Here is a 20666-nt window from a genome sequence, read left to right as displayed (position 1 = left end):
AGAAAATTTAAATGACTTTGTACAAAGTCATAAGAGCCCAGAGTGGCAGAACCAGGATTTGAACCCAGGTGTTCTGTCCCTAGCCCCAGTGCTCTTTCCACTTCACCATGCTGCCTGCTGCCTGGCACCAGGGTCAGAAACAAAGACACTTCCTCTTATTCTTTTTTTTCCTTTTCTTCTAGATCAAAAAAGCTGGGACCCTGTGTAGGCCAACAAAAGATGACTGTGACCTGCCAGAAATGTGTGACGGCAAGTCTGGGAGCTGTCCCGAGGACCGATTCCGAGTCAACGGATTTCCCTGCCAAAATGGGCAAGGTTACTGCCTGATGGGAAAGTGCCCAACCCTTCAAGACCAGTGTGTCAGTCTTTGGGGGAAAGGTAAGAGTTGAAGGGGCATTTAGGGTTTTAACCTTTGAAGGCAAGGATTATTTTCATTCTCTCTTTACATGCCCAGTGCTTATGGGGAAGACTGATAGGCAGCTAGGTGAGGCAGTGGAGAGAATATTACACCTGGAGTCAAGAAAATCTGAGTTCAAAGGTTGTCTCAGGCATGAACTAGCTAGCTTTTTGACTTTAGGCAAGTCAGCTAAAGTCTCTGTGCCTCTGTTTCCTCATCCAAAAGATGGCAGTAATTATAGTGCCTACTTCATGGCATTGTTGTGAAAATTACATGAGATAATACATATGTGTGTGTGTTTGTGTATGTGTGTGTGTAAAGCACTTTGCAAATCTTAAAAATATTAGCTATTATTGTAGATATTTGTTTATTGATTTATTGGGGAGGGAGGGAACACGTATTTGTTTTATCTCTTTTTTTTTCTTTTGTGAGGTAATTGGGGTTAAGCGACTTGCCCAGAATCACACAGCTAGTAAGTGTTATGTGTCTGAGGCCAGATTTGAACTCAAGTCTTCCTGATTTCAGGCCCAGTGCTCTGTGCATTATGGCAACATGTAGCTGCTCATTGCCTCTTGGTTTATAGTCATTGGCATGCTGAAGTTTTTGTCACACATCTCTTTTTACTGCCATTTTATCTGAAGCTATGCTTTCCTACAGAAAACTGGTTGATCTCATCCCATAATCCTTTGAAGAAAGGGATAATTGATCAGGAAGAACTTTGTACCAATCTGATACATTGGCTAGAACAGAGGATTTGGATTCAAATCCTCTTGCTGAGTCACTTAACCTCCCTCAGCCTGAGTTTCTTCACATGTGGAATGGGAATAATAGTAGCACCCATTACACAATTTTGTTGAGAGGCCCAAAGGAGGTAATCTATGTAAACCATTTTAGAAATCTTTAATTTCCTTATTCATTTCAACTATTATGAATTCACAAATAGGCCAGTTGTTGTTTTCATATAGGCTATGACAAGTTGACTCTAGTCTTCTTAAATGCTCTCCAGGCTACTGCTGACTGGTCTTAGGATCATAGATTTCAAGCCAGGAAAGACCTTATAAGTTAACTAGAGCAACCCCCTCCTTTTTATACTTAAGAAATTCAGACTGGGACAGATTAAATAACCAGGCTAAGGTCACAGGTCATGGGTTCTTCCCAGGTAAGCTGAACCCAGGTCCTCCAGCCAAACAGAGCAGTCTTTCCTCTCTAGCATACACTGCCTGCTCCCGATTTCTCTGAGATTATTCTGTGGGCTTCCAACGGTAATAGGTGAATTCCATCTTTCGGTGGCTATTTCTACACAGTTGGATAAACAGTGAAAACTTCAGGCAGAGCTTTCTAAATATTTAAATACTCAGCACTTCACTAAAAGAACATCTTGATGAATCATTTTAAATTCATATTTTGGCAAAACGCAGATACAGCCTATTTGTCGTGCCCCAGGGGTTGACTCAGCTGTCTCCTGGAGTATTTTCTAATGCCTGTGTCTATCCTGATTATATACATTATTATTCATATTCAGTACAGCACAAATCCTGGCTAGAGAGCTGGCCTCAAAGCCAGAAAAACCAGGCTTCATGTCTTACTACAACGAGCAAGTCATTGAATCTCTATTTCAATCTATAAGCCTGTAATAAACAAAGAAGGTGCTGACCTGAAATTATAGAGGGAGTTTCCATACCTGAAAGTTCCCTACACCAATGGAATAACAAATATGGTCCCCATGACCCTACGTAGTACAGCATCTTTTAATACTCATACACATACATACCTACATACATACATACAAACAAACATACATACACACAATGCACACACATGTATGCAAACACATATACACATGCATGCACACATATACATAGGTATATACATGCACACTTACATATAAATGCACACACATATATACATACATACATACATACACACATGCACACACACACACGTATATATTCCCTACAGAGAGGAGTTGGAATTTATAATACAATTGTTTATGAGCCCCCATCCAATTTGTTCCATAATAGTGATCAGACAGTTGATATCTTACAGCTTTTACAAAGAGACATTTACTGAGAAGGTATAATAAGGACAGATGTCCAAAAAATCATCCCTTAAACCGGTGCTTACTCCTTGTTCTGCACATACTTGTTCCCTGAGAAAAGAGGACTGAAACTTGGAGAACACATGCTAAAGTAGTGACTCACAGCTTCTGATTTCAGGAAGTCATTTCCTCTCTTAGCAAAATGCTAATGAAATAAAGTGAAAATGAAATTCCCCTCTAGTAGAATGCCCTGTTAGTTCTGAGTGGGAGTGCCTTCACAGACTTCTGAGGCTACTTGTTCTTACTGTGTATACTCTGGTGACATACTGGGTATACTAACATCAACAATATGAAATTCAAATCTTTTGGCTTTTCAAAAGGCAGTCAACAATGAATAAGCATATTTAATAAGTTCCTAGCATTATGCTAATAAAGTGGGGAAAAAAAATCTCATGGCCCTTACTCTCCAGGAAGCCACATATTAATGAGGGCCATGATATGTAAACAGTTCACATACTAGTGCTTTCCCCACCTGACCCCCAATCATAGTAAGGAGGGGGAGAAGGAATCGATTTCCTTCAGCCCTCAGTATCCTCTGGTTATAGACACAAGGGTCTCTTTCCTCAAAGTCCTCCTGAAATTTGTATAGCTCTTGCCTGAATACTCCTATACTTAGTAGTATAATGTGATTTAATTCAAAGATTCAAAGCATTCATTCCTCTCAGAATGAGTAAAGATTTGCTTATGTCTTTGGCTGATCAATTTCACGAAACAAGCAAAGATGTGGTTTTCATCTGCAATGTATCAGGGCTAGAATACCATGTTAGTAACATTACTTGGGGATATATGTGTAATATACATGCATGTGTGTAAACAAATTTTCTCCAAACTTGTCTCCTGATCCTGCATGATTCTAGGGGCTCAAGTTGCTGAAAAGTCATGTTTCGACATAAACACTGCTGGTTCAATTTATGGTTATTGCCGAAAGGTGGAAGACACGTACATCTCCTGTAAAGCGGGGTAAGGGCCTTGACTCTTTCCATCTGTGGGTTCCAAAGACAAAGGCATGGTTGCATAGCTAGCCACTAATAGGGTTTAGCCCCTATTTGGAGAGAGCAAACTTGGAAATCAGTCATACAAATTGTATTGGGAGGAGGCGAATGGAGAATAATGTTAGAGAGCATCACTTTATTCTGCCCCATCCTATGTCTTCCATCCTTTGAATTCTTAGAGTATCCCATTTCCCATATCTTCACTGACAGGAACTGGGTTCCAATCCTGCCTCTGGTGACATTTACCTGTGGGTCCTTAAGGAAGTTACTTAACCTCAGTTGGCCACTATTTCCTCAAGCTGAGTCTTGAAGGATGTTAGGGAGACAGAGGTGAAAATGGAAATGGTCCAGGCATGGGGGACAGCCACTGCAAAGGCAAAGAGGGGTATTATGTGTAAGGAAAAGCAATTAGGAAGTATTACTGAACCAAAGAATGTTTGGGTGTGGGGTAGATAGAAGAACACTGGAAAGGTAGGAAAGGGGCAGGTTAGGAAAAGCTTTAAACACCAAACAAAAGAGTTTATACTTCATCATGAAGGTAATGGGGAATTGAGTAGAAAGATGTAGGAAAAGCTTTAAATACCAAACAAAGGAGTTTGTATTTCATCCTGAAGGGATTGGGGAATTGAGTAGACAAATGACATGATCGGACCTGCTCTTTAAAAGAGGATCCCTTTGTCAGCTGAGTTGGAGATGGATTGGAGTGGGGAGATAGTTGAAGAAAAGAGAACAATTAGAAGGCTATTATAATAGTGGAAGTGAGAGATGATGAAGGTCTCAACTTAAGATGTATTTGTGTGACTGAAGAGGAGATGTTTCCCAGAGATTTTGTGGCAAAAGACATATCAGATGAAGCAACTTAACTGGATAGAAAGAATGACTGAGAGGGCAGAAATGGAGATGTCACCAAGATTATGAACATCAATAGATCAGTCAATCAATATGTATTATGACACGATTGATCCTGATTTCATCCACCACAGAGGTGGAGGGGATGGAATCAGATTGGAACTCAGAGAAAAAGACTGGCAAGAACTTTTGGCCATGTATGATTTTTTTTAGCAAGGAGACATAGCACCCATGACCCACTGGGAGGAGAGTCAGAGTATATACAGCCCTAAATCCATGGGAAGTGGTTGAATCTAATGCTTGCTTCTTTCATTCATTCATTCATTAATTAATTCATTCATTCATTCCATGAACTTATCAGGTACTTACTATATGCAAGACATTAAAGATAGGAAGACAAAACAAAGAATAGTTCCTTCTCTAAAGGAGTTAGCATTTTTCTGATTTCTCAGCTCAATCTCAGTACATTAGAACTAAACTAAATGATACATAGGGATCCCCGAGGGCTCAATATTGATTTAGAAAATCACAAATTAATATTACCTATGCTTATTGTATTTTATTTATTTTATTAAGCAGTTTTTAATTGCATTTTTATCTGGTTGACCACACTGGGATGCATTGAAGTAGCATAGCCAGTATGTTTAACACCTCACCTTTAGATTATAAAACTTTCTTTTTCCCCCTCCTAGGAGTTCTACATGTGGCAAGTTATACTGTTATGGAGGATCAGATGTTTTGCCCTGGAAGGGAAAGATCATGTCTTTTTTGAACTGCAAAACGTTCTCATCAGAACACAATAACCAAGAGGTTTCCATGGTGGCTAATGGAACCAAATGTGGAAACACGAGTGTATGTTGACCTTGGTGGAATCTTTGATTCCTACTTACTGGGTTTATATCCACAGGCAGGATGGCTTATTCAACAGGGATAATGTTTGCACATATATATGTGTATGGGGGGGGTGCAAAATATGTGACTCAAATGATGAACCCGCTGTTTGTACACTAAATAATGCAGTTATGTGTAGCAGTTTGGCACACTGGGTGGAGAGCCAGCCTTGGAACTGACCACCTGACTGTAAGACCTGTCAATCATGTACTATCTGGGTGACCTTAAGTAGATTACTTATCCTCTAACTGCTCCAGTCTAGATGACTCTATAAGGGTGTAACTGACAAAGAAGATGCCTACTTGTATTGGTAGAGGGTATTTCCTCTTTCTGGAGTTCTCTATACCACTTAACTCTCAGGTCTATTCTCTACTGCCTTCTGTTCCCGAGATTAGGTCAGGAAGGCTTCCAATGGCAAGCATCCCTAATCTTTCCAATATAATGAATCCCTACGGTAATAGGAGGCAAGGCCTGGATAGAGATGGAGTCAAGATATCTGTGTCTGAATGCTGGTGTCTCCATCTACTAGCTGTGAGACCTTGGCCAACTCATATCTCTTTTCTTGGCTTCAATTCTCTCATGTTTAATATTTGAAGGACGGGCTCGATTATTACTAAGGTCCCTTTTACCTTTGTCAATCTATGAATCTAAATCCTACTCCTTTTCTGAGAGAAAGCCAATTCCGGACATTTTAAAAAGCTGTATGTCCTTGGGAGTGTCACTTAAATGCTCTTATTGTTTCCTTACCTATACAATTAGGGATCTGGACTGGGTGACCTCTAAAACCCTTCTGGCTGTAATTTATTTTCTGTGTGAGATCCCAAACCTAGGCAATCAAATGAGTGGTCTTTAATGGGCCTCGGAGTCAGGAAGACCTGAGTTCGACTATGACTTCAGAGACTTAGAAGCTATGAAAAGTGACCCAGGGCAAGTCAGTTAACCTCTCTTCTGCCTTAGTTTCCTCATATGTAAAACAAGGATAACAATAGCACCTACTTTCTATGGTTGTTGTGAGAACCAACTCCCTATTTTGAATGGCTACTATGTGCAAGGCATTGTGGTAGAGGCTAAAAAAAAATATACAGATTAGTGTGCCCTTGGGAAATTTGCCTTCCATTTTTTTTGGGGGGGGATTGTTACAACACATCTTAAAAAGTGAGAAGATGAGCATGTGTACGTGATAGCATTAGGAAGAAGGTGGATCCAAGGGTAATATACGACATTCACCCTTGCAATGAAAGTTGTGATTCTTTTAGCAAACGATTTTTTTTCCAGGGATGTTGAACAGAGTTGAAGCCAGGGAAGAATAATGTCCTATCACTGTTTTTCCCCCCTGTCCCTCCAGGTATGCATCAATGGAGATTGTATAGACGTTGAGAATGCCTACAAGACATCAAATTGTTCTTCAAAGTGCAAAGGACATGCAGTAAGATCAAATCATTGATTCCTAAAGCTCCCTGAACCCCAAGCAGTTTTAAGTCAACTTTAAAATTTGGCAAATATTTCTTTAGTGCTTACTGCATGCAAAGCATTGTGTAAACACAGGGGGAAATATAGTCTAGAAAAGATATTCTCCTTGTCCTCAGCAAGCTTATGCTTTCCAAAGAGGTGATATAATGGTAGAATAAGTCAGAAATGCATATGACTGAAATAGACAAGATTCCATAATAAGAGGATTAGATGGGGGGGGAACTCTAGGCTCCTAGGAAGATGATTTGTCATGAAGGAATCAGGGAAAGTTTACCAAAGGAGGCACACTTAGTGTGTGATCTTAATGGATAGGTAGAACTTCAGGAGCTGAAAAGGAAGAGGAAGGGTATTTCAGCCAAAAGGCTCAGGGTTAAGGAAGCTCAGAACTAGGAGAATTTGGGAAGTATACAGAGAGAAGGAGTGATCTAATTTGGTTGGGTGATAGAGGGTAGTTTTTAAAACTATATTTGGAAAATGAAGGATCATGGGATAATGACAGCTGACTACAAAAAAAGATGAAGTTTCTCAATTGACATTTTGCTTCTTTGTCAAAGACAGTGAGTGGTTTTTGGATTTGAAAGGGTAGAATAAAAATCACTCTTGGGAAAGCAATGTGGAGAGAATACTGTTTCTGGAGAGGACCTGAGTTCAAATTCCATCTGTAGTGATTACTACTTCATGACCTTGGACAAATCATTCATTCTCTCTGGGTCTCAGTTTCTTCATCTGTAAAATGAGAGTTGGACTAGATGGATAATGAGGTTTCTTTGAGCCCTAAACCTGTGATACTGAGTTGACAGTGAAGATAAATAAGGGAATAGTAAGGCAGCACATAGATCACCCTTGATTCAGTTCCTGTCACCTGACTAAGATGAATTATGTCCTTAAGTTATCCAAACAATAATAGCAATAGTTATCATTTCTATAGAACTTTTAAGATTTGTGCGGCATTTTAAATGCTTTCTCATTCAATCTTACAACAACCCTGGGAGGTAAGTTCTATGACTAGATCCATTTCACATATGAGAAAACAACGTGAGAGAGGTTCAATGACGGTCCCAAGGTCATAGAGCTAGTAATAGTATAAGGAAGGACTTGAACCTGGGCCTCCCAGAGCTCTAACTATTTTGCCATATTCTCTCTCCAGAAAATGGAATTTTATAGGGGTACATGCAAATTCTCACGCCCATTTTAAAATAATGTATGTCTAAGTACAGGAAAGTGCTATGCAGTCCTCCTTTTGCATGAAATAGATCTAGGATTCTATGAATTGCCAGGTTACTATGAATCCATGGTCTGATATGGGAAGTAAGAAAGGAATGCAATTTGAGGCTGTATTTAGAGGGTTAGAGTGATGAGGAAGGAGACAAAATACCATTGCCCTTCACTCTGATAATGTTACATCTAGGATAATAGGCTCGATATTGGATAGCACATTTTAGGAAGGACATTGATAAGTTGGAAAGTATCTAAATGAGGATAACCAGGTTGGTGATGGACAATGAGTTAATGACATATGGATACTGGTGGAAGGTACCTGCTATGGCTAATCTGGAGAAGAGAAGACAGAGGAAGATCCTTGTCTAAGTATTTAAACTGCTGTCAAGTAAAAGATGGGTTAAACTTTTTTCTGCTTGGCCTCAAAGGGCAGAACTTAGGGCAGTTGGTGTAAGAAGAGTTCTAAAGAATCAAATGGAAGAAATTGGTCAGGAAAAGCTTCTGACAATGAAAGTTTTCAAAAAATGCAGTGAGGTGAGTCAGGGGAAACTGAACTCACCCTTGTTTCAGATCTTTAAGCAAAGGCTGAATGAATGCTGATCATGTAGGATAGAGAGGCCTAAGGAGGGCCTTGATTGCCTTACAAATGGCTTAAATGTTATCCAGTAAATAATTTGATCCAAATTAATTAAATCAACATTTATTAAACATCTTCTACATGCTATATCCTATGTTAGGCCCTGGGGATAGAGAGATATGAAAATCATCCTTGCCTTCATGAAGTTTACATTCTTCTGGTAGAGGTGGGGAGAGGGAGCTACTGAAGACTATTTAACCTGATAGAGAAATAATGTCATGATCAACCTGGTAGGATGTGAGGGTTGGATTGGAGGCAGTAGAGAAGGGAGGCAGGAAGACCATCTAGAAGGATATTGCAGTAATACTGGGTAACAGCAGTGGAAAACGTTATTGGGGTGGGGTATGAACACAAATACATGCTGTAGAGATGAAATCACCAGAATAGATCATTGATCAGATAAGGAGTAGGAAGAAGAGTCAAAGGCAACCGCAAGATTTTGAATATTGAAGATTGGGTGATTGGTGGTGCCATAGACAGAGGGAGAAAAATCAAAAAAGAGGAAAACAAACAAACACACTTGAGAAAAGCGATGAACTTGGTAAAGTTTGGCAACTTTTAGGTAACTGGGATTAACCTGGCTATTCACATTTCTGTTCTTTAGAGAGGTAGCATGGCAATGTGGAAAGAAAAAAAACCCCAACATCATTGGGTTTGGGAGTCAAAGGACGTGGGTTCAAATTCTGATTCCATTTCTTACTACTTGCATGACCTAAGGTGACTCATTTTCCCCATCTGTAAAATGAAGGAGTTGGACTGAATGACCTCTCCATGTTCTTCCCTATCTAAATCTATGATCCTGTGATCTAATGGTTGCTTGATAACAATCTCTCAGAAGCCAGCAGTCACGTGGCCATGCATTGACTGCCAGGCAGGATGATGAAGTATTGGACAGCAGCAACAATGATCCTTTTGTTAAAACCTGTAAGTGACAGAAGCCAGGGGGGTTGTTGATAAATAATATCTCTTCTCCCCTAGGTCTGTGACCATGAGCTTCAGTGTCAGTGTGAAGAAGGATGGTTACCTCCCGACTGTGACAATTCCACCCTCGTTTTCCGTGGGTATTCTGGACTCTATTACTATAGTTGTTAACCTATTCGTGTCCATTCTGTATCTTATTCTGGACAGTACATACTTGGGTGGGCGTGCAGTGTCTCTCTTCAAGGCATATACACCAATCAAGTAAGAAATTTATTGGTTGACTTTTGTAATAAATTAGCTCTGCACATTATGATGATATATCCCATATATATATAGTACTTTTAGGTTTGCAATGACTTTTATTCAGTGCTTCTCTGAACCTCTGGTCTATGAACATTTTGGGCAGAATGGAGTCAGCTCTACTCCAGGTGAAGGGCAGCAAACAAGGAATGTGTCCTACTTCTGACACCATTATTGATCTGGCAGAAAACAAAACTTAGAAATGAATTTTTAAAGTTTATGAAAGTGTCTGTAAGAAGAAAGAGTCAAAAAAGGGATGGCCCACTTCATCTGAGTGTCCATAAGTTATACATCACATAGAATTCAAAGACAAGGAAAGAGTCACTAATTAGCCAACATAGACACAGTTTCCAGAAAAGACACATAAATTTCTTGAGATGTGTAGTAGGAGGGAAAACTTACATGCCTTGCATTAATCTTCAGATCTGACTAGGTTTATGGTTAGCATGACCTAGATCCTGCGATAAATATTTAATAAATCTGGTCTCAAAGCAACACTTCTTGTTCTTAGCCATACAAGCCTAGGTTCAAATGATGCAATAAAGTTTTCTCTTAATTTCTGCATTTGGGAGCTTTAAGTCCAACTTTCTTATACCATCAGGAGTTCAATTATAGAGTAGATAGGAAGGTCAATATTAAAATAACCGAGTAAGTAGAGACATCTTTTTGCTGCTCATATCATCAGGAGCTCTATAGAATTCCTTCATGAAGAGATAGAGACCAGACTGGTGGCAACTCATAATCAGGGGGATCAAGCTGGGTAAGCATCAAGGGCTATAAGTCAGAGTCTCAGATTTGTGCCAGGAAATAGTATACTACAGAATACAGGGAGATTTTTCAGATATCAAAATAACACATATGGCCACAAGTATCACAAAAAGTTCAAAAATATATTCATAATTCCATGCTTCATACAATGTCATAAAAGATGTAAAAAATTAATTAATCAGAGTCATAATCTGATACATTTATTAAGGAAACAAACCTAGTTAAACAGTCTCTGTAGGTAAAGTAATTCTGGTTACCAATGAAGATATATTTTATCAACTTATTTCATCTGGTGTCTTAGCTGTGTTGTGTAGCTATCTGATACTTAGAAACATTTTATTTTCTCTTAATTTATTATTTAATTATTTAGTTTTAACATCCTTTACCCATTGAGAAGGCAGATACCCATTATATTTGTGAAATCATGCAAAACATGTTCCCATATTTTCCATGTTATATAAAAAAGCAAGAATTTTTTTTTTAATTGAAAAAAAGCATGCTTCAGCCTTCACTCAGAGTTCATCAGTTCTCTCTTCGGAGGTGAATGGCATTTTTCTTCAAAAGTTCTTTGGCATTGCCTTCATCAGAGTAGGTAAGTCTTTCACAGTTGACCATCATTATGATATTGCTCTTACTACGTACAGTGTTCTCCTTGCATTGCTCACTTCATATAAGTCGTCTCAGTTTCTTTTCCCTAAAATCATCCTGCTCATCGTTTCTTATAGGACAATAGCATTCCTTCATAATCATATGCCATAACTCTTTCAGCCATTCCTCAATTGATCGGTCAATTTCCAATTCTTTACCAACACAAAAGAGCTGCTAGAAATAGTTTTGTACATAGAGCAACTTTGCCTTTTTCTTTCATCTTTTTGGGATACAGACCTAGTAGTGGCATTGCTGGGTCAAAGTGTATGCAGTTTGATAGGTGTGGTTCTAAAATATTTTCCAGAATGGTTGGAGCAGTTCACAACTATATCAACAATACTTTAGTGTCCTGATTTTTTAACAACCCGTCCAGCATTTGTCATTTTCCTTTTCTCTCATGTTACCAAATCTGATATGTGTGAGTGACACCCTACCGTTATTTTAGTGCGCATTTCTTTAATCAATAGTGATTAAGAAAATATTTTCATATAACTATTGATAGCTTTGAATTCTGCTTCTGAAAACTTCCTGTTTATATCCTTTGAACACAAATTGGGGAGTGGTCTTTTTTTTTAAATAAATTTAGCTCAGTTCCCTATATATCTTAAAACTGAGGCCTTTGTCAGAAAAAAAAAAACTTGCTGTAAGTCTCTCCCCTCCCCCACCCAGTTTCCTGCTTTCTTTCAAATTTTGGCTGTATTGTTTTTGTCTGTTCAAAAATTATTTTTTAATATCATGTAATCAGTATTATTCATTTGACTTCCTATGATCTTCTCTATCTCTTGTTTGGTCATAAATACTTTCCTTTTCCATAGATCTGACAGGGATTTTTTTTTTTTTTTTGGTGAGGCAATTGGAGTTGAGTGACTTCCTCAGAGTCACCCAGCTAGTAAATGCTATGTGTCTGAGGTCAGATTTGAACTCAGGTCCTCCTGATTCCGGGGCTGGTGCTCTGTCCACTGCACCACCTAGCTGTCCCCAGGAAAATTTTTCAAGGCTCCCCTAATTTGCTTATAATATCACTTTTTATATCAAAATCACTTACCCATTTTGACCTTATCTTAGTAGATGGTGTGAGATGTTTCTCTGTGCTTTGATTCTGTCAGAATGTTTTCCAGTTTTCCCAGCAATTTTTGTTAAACAGTGAGATCTTGCCCCTAATGTTTAGATATTCGGGTTTATCAACACTAATTTAGTATGGTATATTGTGTACCTAACAATGGTATGGTATATTGTGTACTTATTCCATTGCTGAATCACTCTATCTCTTAGCCAATACTAGATTGTTTTGATGTTTTATGCTCTGTAATGTTGTTTGAACCTGGAATTGCTATGCCTCCTTCCTTCCCTTTTATTTCATTATTTTCCTTAATATTTTTGATCTTTTGTTCTTTCAGATGAATTTTGTTATTTTTTCCTAGCTCCATAAAATAATTCTTTGGTAGTTTAATTGGTATGACACTAAATAAGTAAATGAATTTAGATAGAATTGTCATTTTTACTGTATTGCTCAGCCTACCCACGAGCAGGTAACATTCCTCCAGTTGTTCAGATATGATTTTATTTTCCTGAAAAGTGTTTTGTAATTGTGTTCTTATGGTCCCTGGCTTTGTCTAGACAAGTAGGCTCCCGAGTATTTTATACTGTCTACAATTAAATAGAATTTCTCCTTCTATTTTTTCCTGCTGGATTTTGTTATTGATGTGTAGAAATACTGATGACTTCTGTGTTTTTTTAATATCTTGCAACTTTGTGAAAGTTAACTTATTCAACTAGTTTTTTAGCAACTTCTCTAGGTTTCTCGAAGTTTACTATCCTATTGTCTGAAAATAGTGATAGTTTTGTTTCCTTCTTGCGTATTCCTATTCCTTCAGTTTCTTCATCTTGTCTTATTGCTGTATCTAGCATTTCTAGTAGAATATTGGCTAAAGGAGAAGGGATAATGGACATCTTTGCTTCACCCTGATCTTGCTCCGAAGGCTTCTAGTTTGTCTGCATTATACTTGATGCTTTCTTTTAGTTCTAAATAGATACTACTTGTCATTTTAAGAAAGATTCCATTTATTCCTACATCAATGAGGTATAGGAATAAATTCTAATATTTAAAAATAATAGGAATTTTTTTTTAATTGGAGTGGGTATTATATTTTGTCAAAAGCTTTTTCTGCACCTATTGAGATAATCATAAGATTTTTGTTGTTTTTGTTATTGATATGGTCAATTATGTTTCTGGATTTTCTAATATTGAACCAGCCCTGCATTAATCATGCATAAATCTCACCTGGTCATAGTGCATTATGTTGCTGCAATCTTCCTGCCAATAGTTTATTTAAAAAAAAATCTTCAATATTCATTAGGTAAATTGGAAAAAGGAAAATGTTTGTCTCTGGGCAATTCAATCACCCTGTTTTTCTCAGTTTCTTCATCTGTAAAATGAGCTGGAGAAAAATGAGCTAGAGAAGGAAAAGGCAAACACTTCAGTAGCCTTGCCAAGAAAACTGCAAATGGGCTAATGAAGATTTAAACGTGACTGACGTCACTAAACAACAACAAGAAAAAACTGTAAGCAGTGGGCTCTCTAATTTGAGGTACTGTGCTAGCAGCTGACAGTTCTGCTTTCTCAGCCGTGAAGGACTGAGTTAACACAACAAAATAAATTTTCCCCATGCAAGTTTCCGTTGCTTTTTTGTGTTAGTGTTGAATTACACTTTTCACAAACAGAATAAGGACATACACCTTCAGTTATAAAGGAAAGCAATCTTCTTCAAAGGGGGAGGAGCCCATGTTGTCTCCTTGGGCTACAATTCTTACAAGTCTATGCAGCTGTACAATGCTAGCTGATTACAACTTTATGAACAACGCAGGGAGAGAAACAAGGAAAGTTTCCAGGAAAATCATGTTGACTAGACATCACCACTGTCTTTGGGTCATTTCAATGAGTAGATCCCCTGGTCCTCAGTCCTCCCAAAGCACAGGGTAGGCAGACTTCATCCTCTGGGATAGATTCCTCTTGTTCTTCTCATTCTAAAACCAAGGAGGTCAAAGGTCTTAGGAAGGAGATGTGTCCTCGATAGATACCATTCTGAAAGAGATGTTGCTGACATTTAACATTAAGAAATAGGTCCACAATTTGGGACACGAGTGGATTTCCATGGTACCTGATGAAAGCCAAGTCAACAAATATTTATTAAGCGCTTACTACATGCCGGGTACTGTGAAAGGTGCTAGAATACAAAGAAAGAGAAAAACGCTCCCTCTTCTCAAGAAACTTAAATTCTAATGAGAGAGATGACAGGCAAACAATTATGCACATTTAAGAAATATCTAGAATGGAGAGACGGTAATCTGTGAGGTGAATATGGAAGACTAGGAAAGGCCTTCTGCAGAAGGTGGGGTTTGAGTCGAAGCTTGAAGCACGATAGGAAGTCAGGAAGAAGAGGGGAGATCTTAGCTGATGTTTAGTGCCCTTCAGCTCCAAAGTCTTCACTATTTACACTGTGTAAGTTTGGAAGGGACTTGTGGTTTTGTTTGCAAGACATAAAGAAAACACATTCTTAGTGGCCTTTGCAAAGGACACCCTATCCTTCACCAGGAATCGATCATTCGTATTTTTTAAATGATATTTCAGAAACTCTAATAACATTCTTGGGCACCATCTCCTTAATAAGCTCTTCACTTTCTTTTGTTTTTCAGTCTTTTCAGTCATGTCCAATTCCTTGTGACCCCATTTGGGGTTTTCTTGGCAAAGATACTGAAGTGGTTTGTCATTTCCTTCTTCCCTCATTTTACAGATGAGGAGATTGGGGCAAACAGGATTAAGTGACTTGTCCAGAGTTACACAGCTAGTAAGCATCTTAGGTAGAATTTTAATTTGGGTATTCCTGATTCCAGGACTAGACTCCATCTACTGAATTTTCAACCTGCTGGTTGATTTCCTCAATGAGCGTTTTCTCTTTGACATCCCTTACTTTCTATAGGCTCAGTAAAAATTATAATACTTGTACCTGACAGGTCTTCTAGTTGATTTTCCAAAACTTCTTAATCTTTGGCAATGTTTCCTAGGTCCCTTCTGCAATTATCATTTGTATTTTGTCAGTAATAGTGATACTAGATGATAGTTATATTGTGCCTTAAGATAAAACACTTTATATGTTATTTTATTTGATCCATGTAAAAACCCTATAAAGTAGGTGATATTCCCACTTTACAGATCTGGACACAGAGGCTGAGGGAAGAAGGTAAGTTACTTAGGTTGATTTAGACACTTAATAGCTCTATGACCCTGGGCAAGTCACTTAACATCCCAGGCCACAGTTTTCTCAACTGTAAAATGGGGAGGTTGGACTTGATGTTCTCTAAGGTCTTTTTCATTCTAGATCTATTAACACTTGTATCTTACAATCCTTTCATTGCTCTTAACAGATATTTCTATACCCAATTCCCTTTCCTTTCTCTCATTAACCTCTTGCCTTCCTACTCTTCCTCCTTCCTTCCTTCCTTCCTTCCTTCCTTCCTTCCTTCCTTCCTTCCCCATTTCCTTTCATTTTTTTCCCTTTCTTCTTTTCTTTCTTTCATTGGCATAGGAACTCCTGGTGAGGTAACTCCCTTTTAAAGTGAAGGTTGACATTTGATGTCTTTGGAAGTGGGACTATCCTATCATTCTTGCCTTACCTTTGGTCATGGTTCTTTATTGGGGAAAGATTATTCCTTGCCTCATACTTGTATATTCTATAAATCAGATACCTGGTGGGTCTTCTAGACTTAACTACTTGTAACCCAATAATAATTGCAAGAAGGATTCTTAAAGAAAACAAATGAAATACATAAGCAAAATGATAACACTATTTTCTGGCATTTACAAAGCACTTTACATATGTATACATATATATATATATATATATATATATACATATATATATGTACATACACACACAAGCGCACACACACACACATATACACACACATATGTATGTATGTATGTATGTATATCTTCACCACAGAAGATAAACAGTGAACAAGGAAACTGGGACTTTGCCAAGTCAATGCTTCACTGATAGTAACATTGCCTCTTTATTAATCTATAGCCTCTAAGGTCATAGTTCTGGTCTGGAGGACTTCATGAAATATTCCCTTCATTGAAGTGGTTAGCTTTCCTTCTTAAACACCATTAAGCAGAAGCCTGTTCATCTTTCAAGGTCTCTTGCACTTGGCAGCTAGAAAAAGAAAGGAACAGTAAATTCTTAAACAAATTAACTCTTAAAATAAAAGTGGATAGTCTTTTGAATTGCAAATTCCTTCACATGTAGGATTAGGCTGATAAATGTTTAACAACTGGCTCTCAAAAATATATGCAAAAATAATATATGCCAAGCAAGATGCTAAGCAAAGTTATTAACATTTTTCCATTTTTTCTTAATTCTACACTATCAACAAAATAAAAAATCAAGGCCTGATTTATGTTGTTTACTCATTTTTGAGATGTAAATACTGACACTGAAAATTTAACAATTAAACTCACTACATAGCTGGAGCTGACAACATCAAGCTTTTGTATATGTCACAACAATATGGAAATACACATCCCATTTAACAGCTACCTATCAAATCTCCCATGATAATAGAGATACTAGGAATTTGAAGTTCCACAGTCAAATCATCCTAGTTCTTAGTCCACAAATGGGGTGATTCCAGCTACCTTTTATTCCCCCAAATCTATATCTGGATTCCAGCATCTGGAAACTTAAGCTTAAAAATCCATAACTGTCTCCCTGATTCTATAGGGAAGGGCCATCTCTTCAATGAATCAACAAACATTTATTAAGCTGGGCCTCAAGTCAGGAAGATTCATCTTCCTGAGTTCAAATCTATCCACAGACATTCACTAGCTCTGTGACCCTGGGAAAACTACTTTACTCTGTTTGTCTCAGTTTTCTCATGTATAAAATGAGCTGGAGAAGAAAATAGCAAATTGTTCCAGTAGCTTTGACAAGAAAATCTCAAGTGGGTTCATGAAGAGTTGGGCAAGACTAAAAACTGACTGAACAAATGTCCTGTGTCCTTCAAACACTGCCTGGCATATAGTAGGTGCTTATTAAGTGTTCATTGTTAGCTTACCTAATCTTCAGAGACGGTGTCCTTCGTGGACCAGTGAATTTTGGGTACCCTTTCCCATTACCAGTAGCAAAAAGCAAACAAACAGAAGCTGAAAAACAAATAATCAAACACACACACACACACACATACACACACACACACACACCCCACACACAAACATCTTGCATTTTGAATATGCCTGGGGTGGTCACTGGTATTGACAGTGGTACAAGTTCTGTTGTGACTCTTTTTACTGATATCCTGATTTCTCTCCTCCAATTTGCTCTAGATTCTCTCTTGTCTTTTGGATTCCTTTATTCTAGGCAGCTTCTTCTGAGCTGCCAGAGGGTGGGTGGTGGGAGCTCTACCATTCCTGAGCTGACCTGTTCTGTTATGATCAAAGCATCACACAGTTGATGAACAAGCATTTCCCTCAGTAAAACGTTCAGAGCTCTACCCTCCTGGCAGATACAATCTCTCTACCATCACTCCTAGTTTCCAAATCCAATGATATAGGTTGGCTTTCTTCAGCCTACCACTCAGAAGTTCTAAGTTGATGATCTTTCATACCATTTTCTGTTATTCACAATTGCCCTGTGGTTGGCAAGAGAATAAGAACCTTGTATTGCTCGGGCCTCCTGCCATTGGTGCTTCTGGATGGTGCAGACTCCTCCTGTGATAAATTCAGGAAGGTTGTTGTCTAGGTTGACAGTAGTTTACTCAGGCATGACGTCAAAGTATCATAGATTTAGAGACAAAAGGGACTGAACCCAAAGGTCTTCTAGTTCAACTGCCGCATTTTACAGATGAGGAGAGTGGGGCGCAGGGGGTTCAGAAAATCAGAAGAGCAGACATTTAAGGCTAGAGGGAACATCAGAGGCCATCTGATCTAAACCCCTAATTTTATAGAGAAGGAAACTGATCCCCAGAGAAGTGAAGTGATTTGGCAAATGTCACACAGATAATAATCACTTCCCTGTGCTGCTGATAATGTTGTAGCAAAGGGAAGGTAGTGGAAAAGGTAACCACTTATGTAGTCAGAGGATTGGAGTTCAAATCCTGCCCCTGACAATTATTGCCTGTGTAAACTGGCCTTAGCTCTCTGTTTCTACTTCTGTGAAATGAGGAAGTCGGTGCGGAACAAGGATTTGTAATCTTTCTGCGTGTGTGTGTCATGGACACCCCACCCCTCTGAAGTGTGATGAAGCCTGAGGAGCCTAGCATCCAGGCCTTAATGTAGCCACATCACCCCTCACTTTGAAAATGACACACACCCTTGTTTAGGGACACAAGCCAACATTCAGTAAGTTCTTACTCTGAACGAAGCACACTGCTGGCCACTAAGGGTAGAAAGACAAAAATCTTCTAGTAAAGGCTGGGAAGGAAGGGAGAAAATAATCATTTACTAAGCACTTACTATGGGCCAGGCACTGCACTGCTTCCTCTGAATTCCAGGGCATATGAATCTCACACATTAGGGTGTGTCTCTCATGTCAAGACCTAGGAGTGTATAGCCTTTTCTTTCTTTCCTTCTTTCCTTCTTTCCTTCTTCCTTCTTTCTTTCTTTCTTTCTTTCTTTCTTTCTTTCTTTCTTTCTTTCTTTCTTTCTTTCTTTTCTTTCGGGAGATGGAGAGAACATCTCAGTTAGATTGCTTTGTTGAGACTCATGTCCAAGGCTCTCTCTGGCTTCCACAACTTAGCTCATGTGGTCATTAGACAGTTCTGCTTGGTTTGTTTTTATCACTTCCTGTTCTGCATCTGCAGGACCAAGATAGCTTTGGGTTTTGTCATGGATGACAGCTTGAGGATGTTTTGTTTTTCCTTCCCTTCTTTTAACCCATTTCAGTTTGTAATTCACTGTAATTCAATAAACATTTTTTTCAGTCCCACCACAACTAAAGAAAGATAAGTCCCAGTGCTAGATATCAGAGGTATAAAAACATTAAAATACATATCTCCTGCCCTCAGGGAGCTATCATTCTAAACATATACTTTTATAGTACTTTAAAATTTGCAAAGTACTTTCCTTAGGACAGTCAGTCAGTAATCTTGTTATGAATTTGATATGAACTGTGCTAACCATTGAGGATATAAAGAAATACAAAAACAGGAGAGTAGAGACTTTTGCTTTTGTTTTGAATCCCTAGACATGTGCCTAGTATGAAATCAGTGATAATGAATGCTCTTTCATGATTAATGTGCATAATCAATTTCTATGTCTCTTTCTCCTCCTCCTCCTCCTCCTTCTTCTTGTTCTTCTTCTTGTTCTTCTTCTTCTTCTTCTTGTTCTTCTTGTTCTTCTTGTTCTTGTTCTTGTTCTTCTTCTTCTTGATCTTGTTCTTGTTCTTCTTCTTCTTCTTCTTCATCATCATCATCATCATCTTCTTCTTCTCCTTCTTCTTGTTCTTGTTCTTGTTCTTGTTCTTCTTCTTCTTCTTTCTTCTTCTTCTTCTTCTTCTTCTTCTTCTCTTCCCTCCTACAGTGAATTAAAATTCCTTGATTCTATGAATTGCTAGGGTGAAGACTTCCCCAGTGAAGAACTGATGATCCCTCTGTAACACAGTCATAGAGAGTCACTTTGGGGACACTGAGAGTTAGAAGATCATAAGATAGTATGTGTCAGATGAAGGACTTTAATTTAGTTATTTCTAGCTCCAGAATCAAAACTGTATCTTCTGTGCACCCTGTTAGTCAGTGCATAAATAATTCTCTTTATTTTACAGATTAAAAAAAAAAGAAACTCAAAGAAGGGGACTTAGCCAAGGTTTTTTATAGATAGAATGATTTAAAAAAATATTGAGACTCTGGATCAAGTGTTCATTCCAGGAAACTAGGCTTATTTTCTAGAGAAGAGCAACTGTAGAAAAGTCTACAAAAATATATTATTAATACAGGGTAGACTATGATAGAGGGGGAAACAAAGAGACTATAATGCTAGAAACAGAGAACAGCCACAAACTGCCTCACTTTCTTGTGTAACACGGGCAATATGAGACAGTAAAAACCAATTTCGATTTGGAGTCAGTTCTAGATATTTCTCCTTGGACAGGCCGCTTTACCACCATTATCATTAGTTTTCCCATTTTCAAAGTGAAAGTATTAGACTAAATGACCTTCACAGTCCCTTCTAGTTCTAAATCTGCATCTCCATGTCCCCCAGAGGACACTTGCTGGGATGACTAAATCCCTCACCACAAAGGAGATACTACGGTATGACCAGGAGTTGAGCTTTGGGAAAAAAAATTGGAAATTACTTGTTCCCTATCAGCTGTGCCCTGTCTTTGCTGCTGTGTTTGTTCTCAATAGGAATTTTTCCATCATATTCTTAATATCTTGTATTTATGCACTGCATTCTCAATGTTGTCAGTTTCCCCATTGTGTCCT

The 20666-nt window shown here is 38.3% G+C and overlaps 1 protein-coding gene and 1 long non-coding RNA gene across 3 annotated transcripts in view; one reads left to right on the top strand and one right to left on the bottom strand.

The window, feature by feature from the left end:
• Positions 1 to 20666, top strand: part of ADAM28 (ADAM metallopeptidase domain 28) — a 90382-nt gene that overhangs the window by 61105 nt on the left and 8611 nt on the right. For both annotated transcript variants that reach the window (XM_021001188.2, XM_021001187.2), the window contains exons 14-18: positions 183 to 378; positions 3353 to 3455; positions 5029 to 5188; positions 6573 to 6653; positions 9531 to 9609. In XM_021001188.2, coding sequence (XP_020856847.1) covers positions 183 to 378; positions 3353 to 3455; positions 5029 to 5188; positions 6573 to 6653; positions 9531 to 9609 — 619 coding nt within the window. The remainder of the gene's footprint in view (positions 1 to 182; positions 379 to 3352; positions 3456 to 5028; positions 5189 to 6572; positions 6654 to 9530; positions 9610 to 20666) is intronic.
• LOC144455720 (uncharacterized) lies at positions 14016 to 19004 on the bottom strand. Its single transcript, XR_013484416.1, has 2 exons — positions 18700 to 19004; positions 14016 to 14271 (listed from the first exon to the last, which is right to left on the bottom strand). It is a non-coding gene; the product is annotated as an uncharacterized LOC144455720 (long non-coding RNA).

Source organism: Phascolarctos cinereus, unplaced genomic scaffold, assembly GCF_003287225.1.
Source record: "Phascolarctos cinereus isolate Bilbo 61053 unplaced genomic scaffold, phaCin_HiC Scaffold_2;HRSCAF=192, whole genome shotgun sequence".
Classification (NCBI taxonomy): domain Eukaryota; kingdom Metazoa; phylum Chordata; class Mammalia; order Diprotodontia; family Phascolarctidae; genus Phascolarctos; species Phascolarctos cinereus.
The sequence above is the reverse complement of the archived record's forward strand: the minus strand, read 5'-3'. Positions and strand labels throughout refer to the sequence as shown.